Below are 14,453 nucleotides of genomic sequence, written 5' to 3'. Positions count from 1 at the left end.
CTTGAAACTCTGTGGTTAATCTGAAATTGAGTGTAATTCGCTTTTATTTTCAGCGGGAGAAATCTTGCTTAAGATTTTGGAATTGACTGCATCTGTCAATACATTTGTATTTGCATCTGTGTCAGGAATTCACTCATTATATATGCAAACTTCCATCTTTCCTTCTGTAGAATATCCCACTTTACTGATGTGTAAAATATGAATGTATATATCCCATCCCCACCCAAAAATAAAGAAACAAATAAACCAGATCCAACCAAGGTCAACAGTGACCACGGGTGAAAATCTGGCTCCACTGATGAGTTAATGTAAAACCTCACATTGATTTCAAAAGTAACCGATCTGAAAGCTGGGTAGTGGCCTATGATTTGATGGTGTCAGTTCAGATCCCAGTGAATTTCACAGATAATGCTACCATAATTTGGCAATCTCATTGATCTCATCAGATAGATGAGAATGGAAATGGAGGGCCAGATTGTATAAATCAACATACTTCCGTTGAGCATGTTACCATTAACATCAATGGACTTATGCTGATTTACATCAGCTCAGCATCTGACGTGTAGATTGAACTACCCTCATATCCCTAGATCCTTGTCGGTCAAGTTGAGGTACATGGCTGGGGAAGTGTGAGGAAACATGCACTACTACTACTTGTTCTCTATATAGAATAGTTCAGTTTCCTGAGCTAGCAATCAGTCTCCTTTCAGAGAACTATATTTTCACAAAAATAAATTTAAAAAAAATCAAAAATTAATTGAAAAAGAGACCATTCTGTGGGGTAATTGGGGAAAAAAGGAACCATTTCCATTAGTTTTGAGAAATTAGTTTCCTAATCATACTAGTAGATACCATTTTACATTACATTCTTTATTTTAATCACAGTTCGAAACAAACCCATATGTGAAGAAAATTATTTTGGATGTCCTAGTGGAAGATGTATTCTGAACACATGGCTGTGTGATGGACAAAAAGATTGTGAGGATGGAGTTGATGAATTGCATTGTGGTAAGAGGATTTTATCTTGTTCTCACTACTAAAACCATTGATACACATGTGCAAAAGAAGGGCTAATAATTCATATTTTTATATAAAAGTACTCATTCTTTATCTAATATTTTACTTCAATGATTTTTTATTGATGAACTCTTTGAAATCCAGACAAAAAGGTAGAGACAAATATAATTCATTCAATACTTTAGAATTTTCTACAGAAAATCAGTAAGCTTTATTCTATGCTTAGTGCTGGGAAACTATTAAAAATAAGGTTTTCTGTGAAGTATTAAATTCTCCTATAAATAAATGTCACCATGAAATGTGAATATGTAGACTGCATCTTTATAATATAGCCAAGCTCTCAGCAAGACTGATGCTGAGCATTGTATTTAAATGTTAGATTACAAGGACACATATCTTCATGACATATTATCACAAGATAACTTTGTATTGTCTCTCTTTAGTTTGATTTTTGTCTGTTTCTACTATTCTTCCTTAAAGTACATTAAGATTTTGTACATGGCATCCAAGGGTGACCCAAAACTAGTGCATCACACACTAGCAAAACAACGAGAAAAACAAAATGGCACCTTGACACTTATCCAGACTCCCCTCAGCTTGGCCTAAAGATAGTGGTAAAAGCCAAACTTTTTTGCTGCTGCCATGGTAACAAAAAGGGGAAATAAACAGTCGTAACTTGATAAATGGTGCAATTTTCTGCCCAAATTAAGGTGGAAGGAGAAGGTTTTTACTACTTCTATTCCTGCATTCTCAGCAGATCCTCTGAGCTAGGGCAAACTCTCTGCCTGGCTCACTTCATGGACAGTTAATGTTTTCCTAGCCTATCTTGATATGTGATATATATATATATATATCTCAAGACAGGTTGGCTATAGAGCTTTGTGAAATAAGTACTTGGATTTACATACATTGAACTTAATATTTCTTTTCCATTTTCAGAGCAAAATATTGCTTATTTTCTGTATGCAACAACTTCCTTTTGGGCTTTTTTAAAGCAAATTGAAATTGAAAATGAAAATCCTGTAGTAAAAACAGGGATAGAGAAAATTACCTATTCAGTTTTAATGCTTCGGCTATAACAAGTTACTCTAATTGGTATAATCCCCCATTTTGGACACAGTTATACCATTATAAAGGTGTTTATACCAGTAAAGCTTATTCTGGGATGGAGAGGGGACTAAGCTATACAATTATTTAGGAACCTTTATACTGATATGACTGTGTTCATTCTAGAGCCTATGTCAGAATAACTTATTTTTAAAAAGAAAAAAAATCATACCCCTAACCAAAGAAGTTATATTGGTACAATTTTTGCATGTAGACCAGGCCTAAGTAATTTCTATCTCTAATTTCCATGATTCTATAGTATTGCTTTATTGCAGTCCCAGGAAAATTTGATTTATGATCATAATGAGAATTGGTCTTTTCCCTGCATGTTCTGCAGCTTCACCAATCTAGTCTCATCATTACAGAACTAAATTCTAGCTCAATAGCACAGTCATTAGTTTTCCAGCTGCCTTTCCCTCCAGACTGAAACCTGAAATCTGTGTGCATAGTGTGCTTTTTTTCTTTACTCATCATGTGGTCAGATGGTCTACCCCATGAAAGGCAGAAGGGTCAGACCTAGACACCATTTACCAGGCTTAGCCTGTCGGCAAGCATTTTAGGCTTTCTGTTTTTCATTACTTTAAAAAATATTATGAAACCTATTTGCCTTTTTTTTTTTTTTTTGTCTTGGCTACCTTTTCCCAGTTTACAGCCCTTATCCATTAGGAAACAGTGTGGACAATGTTTAATATAATTCAGATGGTAATAAATGACTTTTTTCTATTATTCATCTTGAAATTATTTTTCTATCAGTTAAACAATAATACATTTATTCTTGTGGGAAGAATGGAAAAAAGGAGGCTTGAAGTTTTCTAAATGAAATTCTTAATATGAAACTGGAATTTATTTGATATGCTACTGCAGATTGATTTTGAATTGAAGCAGAGCATTGTTATTTCCCAATGTATTCAAAAAAGTAAACAGTTAGAACAACAGAATGCAAATATAGACCAATTTTCCAGATGAGAAAAAAAACACGGAAGTCTTCTCAAGATGTAATTAAATAGTGCAATACAAAGATGATGGAAATGATTGAAGAATTGGACTACTTGTCTCTGAACTTATTACCATAATTGCAAAGTGGTTTGCTATAGCAAAAACATGTATGTGAAATGCATGAACTATTCTCTTATTTTAAAAGTTCTTACCTTCAGCCTATCATAAAATATTTTTAAATTCTTCTAATTTAAAAGTTTTGTGAGTCCTTTTATAAGTATTAATGAACATAAATCAGTTGGAAACCAACACAAATCCGGAGTTCTTTTTCCAAAGGGACATAATAACAGCATAGTTACATCTATAGTTACAGCTCTAAAAAGCAAGGAAGAGCTTTTACATTATGCTACTGCATGCAGGAAACTCACTGTTACTGTGAACATAACAAGCATAGTGGCTGATGTCTTCTCTAGATTCTTCTTGTTCATGGAATCAATTTGCTTGCTCGGCACACAAATGTATCTCTAAGCAGTGGACTTGTGATGGTGAAGATGACTGTGGAGATGGCTTAGATGAGAGTGATGCTATTTGTGGTGAGTACTATAATTTTTACTTATTTTATCACATATTTTTGGGACTGATCCTGAGACATGCAGAGCAATTGCATGGAAATTAATGGGAGTGGAGAATGCACAGCACCTTTAGGGTCATGCTCTTTAACCATAAGCTATTAATTGTCCTTATTTCCAGAGCACGGGTGATTTTTTTCTGCCTCAGGCAGATACGTTTTTGTGGGTGGAGTGTGTAGTTTGTGGGTCTGTCTTCATAAAGTAGATATGGTGAACCAGTTTGGGCAAAATAAAAACCAAACCTTTGCCTGTTCTCCAAATCTGAGCCAACCACCGTAAACAGGCCCCCTGTTATAAATACCTTTATATATTGGTGGTCAGTGCCTAACAGCTATTAAAAGTCTCTGTGCTATTTCCTGCTGCTGTTCTCTTTTAATTTCACTAAATACTGGCTTTTCAATATTTAGTCAAACCCCAGCATCTTTCTGAATCTTAGTGTCTTTCTGAAAATCCATAGCTCTTCATATCTTACCTGTTTTGGGGAATCAGATATGTCCCTCGTATTCTAGAGTGCAATTAAGTAGAGAATCCCTCGTGTATGGGACTCAATTGCATCTGCTACCATCACAATTACTAGAAAGAGAGGTATCTGGTGTAATATCTGTTTAACAAGCAAGATTTTCCTCTCTCTTTCTCTCCCCCGCCTCGCCGCCCACCTGTCCCCCTGATCCCCCTCTGCCCCCAGGTTTAGTGGAGGTAGTGTCAAGTGAGAAGGCAGGTACTTCAGACATATCTGCTATGGTACATTGTCAGAACCTAAGAGACTTCATGGCCTGAGGCTCAATAGGCTGCATGCCCATTAAATACACAACTTAAAGTAAAAAATAGGAAAAGCGAAAAAAAATGGAGGACCAAACAAATCAATAAAGCCACCACTCCTTTTTTAAGTTGTTCAGGTGTTGCATCTCTTCCTTGTCTATGACTTAGCATTGATCATAGATCCCTTTAGGGATGAAAACGCTATAACAGAATTAGCTGGCATCTCTGAAGATTACTTAAAGATAAAATGCTGTGGAGTGGGAGACAAGGCCCTATTTCATCTTAGGAGCAGGAGACGAATACTTTCCAGGTGGAACAGGGCTGTCAGAAAGCATTTGGGTTTCCTAGTTCTCTGAAACATTTGAAGTTTACCTATCTCTAACATAACATAATTTAACTTCAGAAGTGTTTGAAATGCCAGTCTAATAAAAGCAACACAAGTTGTTTTTCATCTTGGTTAAAATAATGAAAATGAATCATAAAATAAATTCCTTGCATTCATTTAACTTTTGTATTAAATGTTCAAAGGCGTGAATGGAAATCTATTTTCTCTTCTTAATATATGCCAATTTGCTATACCTGAGAAGAGAATTAATAATGATGGATTACATAAAAGCAATCCCTTAAAGTCTTTAATAAGTACCAAAGGAAAAATAAAAATCTGTTCTAGAGGAAAGTCTGTTTTAAAACAAACATGAAAAAGCCAACCTTAAGCAATGAAAAATTATTTTCTTTATCCTGGTAAAAGTTTTATAAAATGCTAAAGATAAAGAACTTTCCAGGAAAACGAAGTACATTCATTGAAACTGTTGGGATTCTTCTTACCTCACATTCACTGTTTAATACTGAGCACTTGGGCCCTGATTTGGGGCCTGATCCTGCATTTGGGGCCTGATCCTGAACTGCCATGGGAGTTGACAGTAATGAGCAGAGCTGAGGGTTGTTACCACCTCTCAGGACAGGATTCTTATCCCATAAATCCAAATACATAATAGTTGCCTAAAACATCTGTCTATGCTCTCTAAAATTGTCTACTGAATACATTACATGACGTATAGTAAGATAGCTTGCCTCTTTCATTTACGAAAGAGGTGAATGACAGTGTGAATAGGGTGAAAGTATATAGAAGGAAGGGTAAATATTCAAACCTTTAATTTAGAATACAATCCTAATCTGAGTTTTTAGAGTACTGTACAGAGGAAAATCTGTTATTTTCATCTTTCTTTTAAAGGAAAAGAAAAAACCTCTCTCCTATAACTATTATTTATAAACCTCACAAAAATTATTTAATTGGGATTTAGCAACACTAATCTGTATCATTTTTTCAGCATCGGTAACCTGTGCTGCAGACACGTTCAGTTGCCTAGGTTCCCATGCCTGTGTCCCTCAACACTGGCTTTGTGATGGTGAAAGGGACTGTCCTAATGGAAGTGATGAACTCTCTACAGCAGGCTGTGGTATGGGGTTTTTGTACTTAAACTTATACATTTTAAACTATATTCTGACTTTTTTCTCTTTTCATGGTACTTGTTTGTGTCTTTTATTTCCTGCTGTGGGCCTTCTACCCATTACCAGATGGAGTATTTGGCTGCATGGTGCACCATATGAAATACTGTAAACCATCAGTGGGTAGAGATTGGTCAGTCATACACTGGGCCAGATCCTCAGCTTAATTAAATCAGCACAGCTCCATTGACTTCAGTGAAGACATACTGATTGACACTAACTTAGGATCTAGTCCACTATATATGGCACATTGTATATGTTTCAAATATAAGTATTTGTTCATTTTTTTCACCACATTAGACAGTAGTGGAAGCTTTATTATTGATTATGCATTTTACATGCTTTTAGCAAGAGAAAAGTATATTTTTGAAATCACAAAAATTAGCTGTTTTCATAAAGGAGTAAGACAATTGTATCTATAATTTAGTCATGTTAATTATTCTCATCTCTACTTCTGGTACTTTATAATCTGCTGCTTCCCCATCTTTTGTTCTTGGTATCCACTTTCTTGTATGTAGGTATATGGGTTATAATCCGATTAAAGATGTCGGGGGGTTGGTCAGTAATTTAGGTGGGTTTGTATTTTATCTGTATTTGCTTAACTAAACTATTTTATAAGTTTGAAAATGTTCAGATAATTTTCTCTTAGTTGACTATATATCCATTATTGCATGAGGTCTGGGGTGGGTTATTCTCCAGACAGTTACAGAGACATTTACAGAGCTGTCATTCAGAAGTAGTGTAACCAGGAGGAGTTCTTTGCAGAACATTGTTCCCCCAATGATGCAGTGCTGGGTGTTACCAAGTGCCCCCCGCCCCATTGGTGTTTTTTCTTGTTTTGATTAGCTTTTTAAGTACATTCAAATCTTTGAATCAACTTTTGTATTCCTTATTTTGGGGGCAAGTAGCACCTTCTGGTATCGTATGCTACTTGTTGTATGCCTGACAACGTGCATGATTATTTGTTCCGAATCAGTCATTGAGCACTAGCTAATTTACTTCACTTGTTTTTCTAATAAGTAGTATCTGTAAGTCCTGTTGTTCTGTGTGTTCCTTATTTTTTCTTATGTGCTGTTTTTTCATTAGCTCCTAATAACACTTGTGATGAGAACTCTTTCACATGCCGTAATAAAGTCTGCATTCCCAAACAGTTTGTATGCGATCACGATGACGACTGTGGAGATGGATCTGATGAGTCATTGGAATGTGGCAAGTATAATTTAAAAAACAGTTAACAATGAGAAAAATCTCAGTCTGAATAATAGGATAGAAATTTTTAAAAACCTATAGGGAATGAAGACAAGAATGTTTAGAAGATTTAATATTCTAATTTACTGTTAAATGAGATAATTGTTCACTTTCTAAATTTGTTTTAATATTTGTTTGTAATCTAATGTTGTTCCTGCTGAGCACAATTTTGTACATACTTACTTGGGCTAAAGCTATATGAATTTATAGCTGATTCTTTTTAAAAAATAAGAGTTAATAATAGAGTTAATATATAAAGTAAATACATTATCAGTGATCTATATATGTTCATACTGCCAGACTGTGCCATAGTAAGCAATAAAACTTCTTTGTTGCTGTTTTATATTATATACATACTGTATCTGACTGCCTGACCTCGCCATTCTGCATCAAGAAGTTCTTGGTACAGGAGAGAATCTGGCATACAGTCCCTGTTCAAAACTATGCTAGTGTGTTTATCTTCAATAGTCTTAGGCTTAATTTTCAGTATGTTGTGTACACGTATATCTGCATCCACCGTATATGTATGCAGAACTCAGGAATTTCTGAGCACATAGTTAATGTGCATGCACAATATACGTAGATGTGTGCACAAAATGTCCAAACCCAATCTATTGGTAATCTGGACCAGTATGTACCAAGTGCCCCCGCCCCATTGGTGTTTTTTCTTGTTTTGATTATTTTTTTAAGTACATTCAAATCTTTGAATCAACTTTTGTATTCCTTATTGTGGGGGCAAGTAGCACCTTCTGGTATCGTATGCTACTTGGTGTATGCCTGACAATGTGCATGATTATTTGTTCCGAATCAGTCATTGAGCACTAGTTAATTTACTTCACTTGTTTTTCTAAAATCTAAAATGCCTTGTCTGTGAATGTGAGCATGGATGCACGTGTGCACACACACATTCACAGTTAGAGATGATCCATGTATGGCTTCTAAAACATGAGGTTGCTATCTATATTAGGCATTGCTAAAGTCCCTATCATCTATGGCTTGTACAAGGGTAACTGAAATATATATGAACATCAAGGAATTTTAAGAGTGAAGCATATATGATTTTTTATGTTAGCAGAAGCCTTATGTATGCTTATCATGATTTCCTTATGTTGTAGTGTTAAATCTATTATAGGATTAAGCATTGTGGGAAGGTGGGATAGCTCAGTGGTTTGAGAATTGGCCTGCTAAACCCAGGGTTGTGAGTTCAATCCTTGAGGGGGCCACTTGGGGATCTGGGACAAAATCAGTATTTGGTCCTGCTAGCGAAGGCAGGGGGCTGGACTCGATGACCTTTCAAGGTCCCTTCCAGTTCTAGGAGATAGGATATCTCCATTAATTAAATTAAAAAGAGGTAATATGACAATAGTGTTCCAGATAAACGCTTATTTTTCTCTTTGTTCCTCCAGTGCAGTCCAATCATTTGGAAGTACTTTCTCCCTGCCATTAGATGGAAATAGAGCATTTGAATCTGTACCTAAGGGCCTTGCCGTTTCAGAATCCTCAGGTGTTTCTGTATCCTGCAAGTGAAACAGCTACCAAGCTGGTTAATTTGTCCTAGGAACCGGAAGATTTCATCCACATCACCAGGACTAAATGGGCATAGGAGGAAAGTTGCCCACTCCCAAATGCACCATTGTAAAAGGCAGCATGAGAGCTACTTCCTTGGTGAAACGGGGAGGAAGGGGGCAACCAAATCAGCCCTGCTCCTGCCACAGTAAGCTCAAGCACCTCAATACCACAGAGACAGCAGCTGTAACAGAATGACAGCCAGCATGCCTACTTTATCATCCCTTGACTCCAGCTCCTCCTCCTCTGTGGTGGGTCCGATGACATCTCGGAGGGAACACTGTGTGAACTTCCTTTACTGTCAGCAGTGTTCATATGCCACAAATTTTTGTGGGAAGTATTTGTACCATCACAGGGGGTATTTCCCTTCCTTTGTAGAACCTATTCCCAACATCACAGGTATCACGTGGTACCTTTCCTAGACACATGATTGTTCTTTATCCATGCCCTGCAAACTATAGAAGAGCAGCATCTGAGCTGGAAATTTTCAAATTCCTTGACTCTGCCTATCAGTCTTATAGGGCAAGGTGTCACAGTTGATACAAGAGAAGACTACTCTCTCTTCTTAGAGGAACTCAGAATCCCTGACCAAATCAATAATCTTGATGGTCTTCCAATGCTAGAGCAGTTTGGGGCATAAATTAAGAAAGGTGGAATGTCACACCAACCAAGGTTTGCTTGGGGACAACCTTCACAATCTGAAGAGATGATTCACAAACTTCAGAACTAGGTTCAATTTCTTCTTGAGGCCTATTATTTGTTAATATTTATTTATTCTAGTGCTTATATAGCATCAGAGATGTGCATGGTGCTTTACAGTACAGACCCATATGGACTGGCTGCCTCAAAGGACTTATATGGAAAGATGAGAACAATAGAAGATGACAATAAAGACAGGGGCAACAATGAGGATTCCCATCTAATCTTACAATGGAGCTATCTTCAAGCTTTTAAATTATTATTATTTATCAAGTGCCAACATGTTTATGATAGAAACAGGTGAAGGTATAGGGGCAGATTCTTTCCCCCAGTTCCAGCCCATGTAGTGCAAAGGGACCTGGAATCTGGCTGTAGCTGACATTTCAGGAATTCCACTAAAGGCAGCAAAGTGATTAGAGTACTGTTGTTTATATATTTAGTAAATATTTATTTCTTTAAAGATACCATCATCGTAGGATTCTTACTCACAAAGGTCTCATGTTTTTTAGCTCTCTGAGGCACCTGTAAGTTATCCTAGGTGTTCAAACAGTTGAGCATGCTCCAACTATATGCACTCCCTTGTCCTTGAAAATTCTAGATCCTGTCTGAGCACAATCAGAGAATAGCTCCCAGAAGCCAGTGCCCTGTCTAAATGTTCTTTAGACAGATGACAGATATATATTGTTCTGGTTTCCAGCCAGTTCATAATAAAGATTTTGTTTTGTGTTTTCTCCATTATTCAACCGTTTGGCTTCTGTGTTCCCAAAATGTTTTCAGCATTTCACTTCTTTTCTTATTTCTGAAGGAGCATCTTGCTTGAAGGCATTATTTCAATCCAGGAGAACTTTACAAGCTTTCTGTGCACTTGACATGAATTTATATATTATATATATATTTTTTTATTCCAATTCTATCTGTCATCCAGATTGGCATAGTAAACCAGTCCTGATATATTTTATGATGCTTTGGCACATTGAAGTACCACGGAACATCTTCAAGGCTGTATTAAGGTATGACTTGAGAAGTCATTCTATGCAACACTTTAGAATTACTTATTGCCACCACTTTGAGGTTCAAAGAGCTGCTGATACTCTAAGTTTATTTTGCATTGGATGCTCTGAGGAGCTACATAAGCTGGACAAAAATATATTCAAGATTACCAGTGGACACATGTTTTAAAGCTGCACCTACAGATGTTTTGAAATAATGACAATGGCCACTTTAGAAACTCATGGTGCACTCTGTGTCCTATAAATCTAATGGAGAAGAAAATCTAGGTGCCAATACACTACAAATATGGGTGCTCATGCACCAGTATGTGTGGGTGCCACAACCATGGCAATGATAGTTACTAGCCCCGGTGTGCCGGACAGACTGGGTTTTGACAATAAGTTGTGATGATTCACTGGAGAGGCTTAGCACCACAGGTGCAGCGCCAATGATCAGACGAATCAATATACCAAATAGGTTCAACATTAATTGTCATTAAAAGTCAGGAGGGAATGGTGCTAGTGTTATAGATATGCTCAGCACTATTGCACTGAGAAGGCACCATGCCAGCAGAGTCCAGGTCCAGAACAACTTGTCACTGTATCTTGGGAGTCTTATACTTCAGGAGTGTCATATCTTTCAGTGATTTGGCCCAGTATGTAGGGTGCTTTCCACGAGCATCCCTAGTTTATGGGACAGGGAGAGCCAGTGGTGAACAATGCTGCCTGGCATCTAAAGAGAATTTGCACACTGGTGCAGTCTACTCCATTGACATAGGTCTGAACCAATTTTTTTTATGAGCAGTCCATAGCTAGTAGAGGCAAAGCTTCTAAACAAATGGAGGATGCCAGCTTAGATGCAGGCAAACACTATGGTAGTGAAACACAGAGACTCCTAATCCTCAAAATACCTGAAGCTAATGACATTTTTGCACAATATATGTATAGGTTAAAATGACCTTTTATTATCTGTTACCTACTTTGGACAATTTAAAACTTTAAGCCAGGTAGTTTAACACAAAACAGTTGATTTTCATCATGAAGTTGCACCGTGTTTGCAACATCCGCCATCAGTTCATTCCAATAGCTGTTCCTCTGCCAAGGAAAAACAATGTCTTGCCAAACTCCTTAAGCAATACAAGTACTAAATTGTGGACTTGATCCTTCATTATTTGTCCCAAAAGGGGGCAAATCCCTAGGTCTTTGTCACCAGAGAGAGAGAGAAGAATGCCAGATATCTCATAATAGTCTAGAGGCAGTGCAGCATCACTCACGGATGCTTTACTTTTGGATTTCGGGTCAGGAAATCCTCTATTTTTTATTTCCTCCCCCCAGTTCTATTGATCCAGAAGACTATTATGAAAGTCAGACAGGATGGAGTTTAGATATTGATAATAGCTCTGGCCTGGGCTCAGTAGTTTTAGTTCTCCTGCTGGAAATGACTTTGGGCCTTTAAGTCTTCTGAAACTGCCAGATCTCTTGGCACAGGTTCAGGACAAGATTTTTATACTAGTTCTGAATTCTCTGACAGCTTGGCTTCTGGATGTTTGGAAACATTCGATCTACAGTGGTTTACTGTAGTTTAAAATATCCAGTTGGAAAACCTGAAGCTTATGACCAGAGAAACATACTTAATGAGGTGGAAAACTTTCTCCGTCTGGGAAGATCAAAAGGGGGAAGATCTGAAACATCCCTTGAGCCCTATTTTATTTGGATGCAACTGCAACAATAAAAAATATTGTTTCAAGCTGTCAGGATCCACTTGGCTATCTCAGTTTTCCACCCTCAGACATATGAGTTGACCTTCTTTTCACTCACCAGACAGTAACCAAATTTCTGAAAGGCTAGTTTCACGTTTTCCTTCCATTGTTTTGAAACGCGACCACTATGGGATTTGAATTTTGTCCACGGGAAGCTACAGTGTCTTATAAGTCTTTGCCAGACTGCTCTCTCTGCATTTCTCAGTTAAAATGGCACTCCTAAAAGCAATAACATCAACCCAGATTTTCACCAACCTGAGGGCTGAATCTCCTTATACCATGTTTAGGGCTGCAAGTTTGTTATGATATTATGACCTCTGTGACTTCAAATTTGAGGGAAAGGACACTGACCACCTGCAGCACTGCTCTCTGCCCAGCAATGCAACCATAGTAACGGCCAAATAAGGAGGAGCAACTGAGGCTGGAGGGCTGGAGAATGAATCCGTCCCACCCTCTCTCCGCAGCAATGTCACCTGTCCTGAAAGGTTGGTCCTGGTTCTCCACTCTGGTATTGCAACCCGGGTGTAAGGAGTCACAATGACTCTCAGGTTTGGCCCGACCAATCCTCAGTGATGATGAAAGTCTGAGCCAAACCTGAATGGTATTGCAACCCTGTGCACCAGCCAGCAAATGCCAATCAGTCAAATTTGGTCACACAAAAAGTGTCTCAATATGATTTATACCGTGGCTTTACACACCATTTCCACCTAAACCCGTGACTTTTACTAAATTTACCATGACTGCGCTGTACTTTTTTTTATTTTTAAAAATTCTGTGACAAATCTGCAGCCCTAACTGTCTTCCATAGGGATAAAATGTCTAGTATATCTTGTCTAGAATAATCTGTGATTTCCATCTGAATCAGTTAATTAACCAGCCTGCAATTTTCTTAATTACTCCCAACAGGGAAGGTCAGGATCCATATTGTAGACATCTAGAGGTCTTAAATTATTATCTATATAGGATCAAGCGTAATTGCAGGTTCCCCAGACTTTTAATGACACTTGGGTCAGTCCACCTCAGCTAAATAACCATGATTGTTAATTACTTGACATCCACCCACAGATATCCAAACACTCTTACTTAGCCCTAATGCAGCTTCCACGGCATGCTTTTGCACAGAGTCCATCACTGATATATGCAAAGCTGCTTCCTTAAACTCGGTATACAATTTTATGTAGCATTACTCCCTCAGGTTGCCCTCTAATCTGATTATCAATTCAGGAGAAAAAACTTTAAGTCACTTTAAACTACTCCGCCTCAGACCCCTCTCCTGGAGGGTTACTTCTGCTTTTTAATCTCCAAAGAGTAGATATCCAAATGAGCAATTCTCAAAGGGAGAAAAAAAAGATTGCTTACTGTAGTAACTATAGTTCTTCCTGAATTATTGTTGATATGGATCCACACTCCGAGACCACCTTCCCTTCCTCTCTGGAATTTGTCAGAGAGGAGTTTCTCAGTTAAAGGAAATGAAGGATAATTATGGCTACTCCTCCTTCTGTGCCTTTACAATCTTATTCAAGCAAAGGGAGAGTAAGTGGCCAGAATGGACACTGTTTTTAAGACGATTCCAAGTTTGTATGTCCAGTGTGCATTGGTTTCAAGCGTAGGAACCGTGGCAAGTTAACATTTTTTCCCTAGAGCTCCCATCTATATTTCTCCAATACTACGCACTAGGGCACATCAAATTGCCATGCTGGGAACAATGAGACTGTATTTTAGGAGTCAAGGCACTTCACACACTTTAGAATCAGGGGAAAAAAAACTTTTTTTTCTTGGTGTACCTCAAGGCCAAGCTAGTAGACATCCTGATTGTTTCCTGAGTTTGTTTAGATAAGAGTCTATATTTCACTGAAGCTGCAATTTGAACAATTTGCTGCATTTATAGTTAGAGTCTATCATTTCTGGTTAGGTGATATTCAGATATGGTGGAAGTCTTCGAGGCAATTACCAAAAGTAGGCCAATGCTCAGATGATCTAGTCCTCTTTTGCAGCTGAATTTGGGTTTGAATTCTCTTAATATTTTTACTATTCTATTAATCTTTGATAACTGTTTCAATATGAATTCTGTTCCATTTTATAATCCTAAATTATTCTTTCAAGGCTTATACTTAGTGATTATTTATTTGTCCATGAGAATATGGGAATTTCAGACTCTCTGTTGAGATGAGATGTCTCCAGGAGAATATGCAGAGAAATGCTTTGTTCTCCATGAGATCCTCCAAAAAAGAAAAGGA

The 14,453-nt window shown here is 37.6% G+C and overlaps 1 protein-coding gene across 1 annotated transcript in view; it reads left to right on the top strand.

The window, feature by feature from the left end:
* The window catches only part of LRP1B (LDL receptor related protein 1B), a 1,021,752-nt gene that overhangs the window by 760,009 nt on the left and 247,290 nt on the right, over positions 1-14,453 (top strand). The window contains exons 50-53 of the mRNA XM_034786032.1: positions 886-1,008; positions 3,534-3,653; positions 5,777-5,905; positions 7,041-7,163. Coding sequence (XP_034641923.1) covers positions 886-1,008; positions 3,534-3,653; positions 5,777-5,905; positions 7,041-7,163 — 495 coding nt within the window. The remainder of the gene's footprint in view (positions 1-885; positions 1,009-3,533; positions 3,654-5,776; positions 5,906-7,040; positions 7,164-14,453) is intronic.

This window comes from Trachemys scripta, chromosome 11, assembly GCF_013100865.1.
Source record: "Trachemys scripta elegans isolate TJP31775 chromosome 11, CAS_Tse_1.0, whole genome shotgun sequence".
NCBI lineage: Eukaryota > Metazoa > Chordata > Testudines > Emydidae > Trachemys > Trachemys scripta.
Note: the sequence above shows the minus strand (reverse complement) of the source record. Positions and strands in the feature narration are given on the sequence as shown.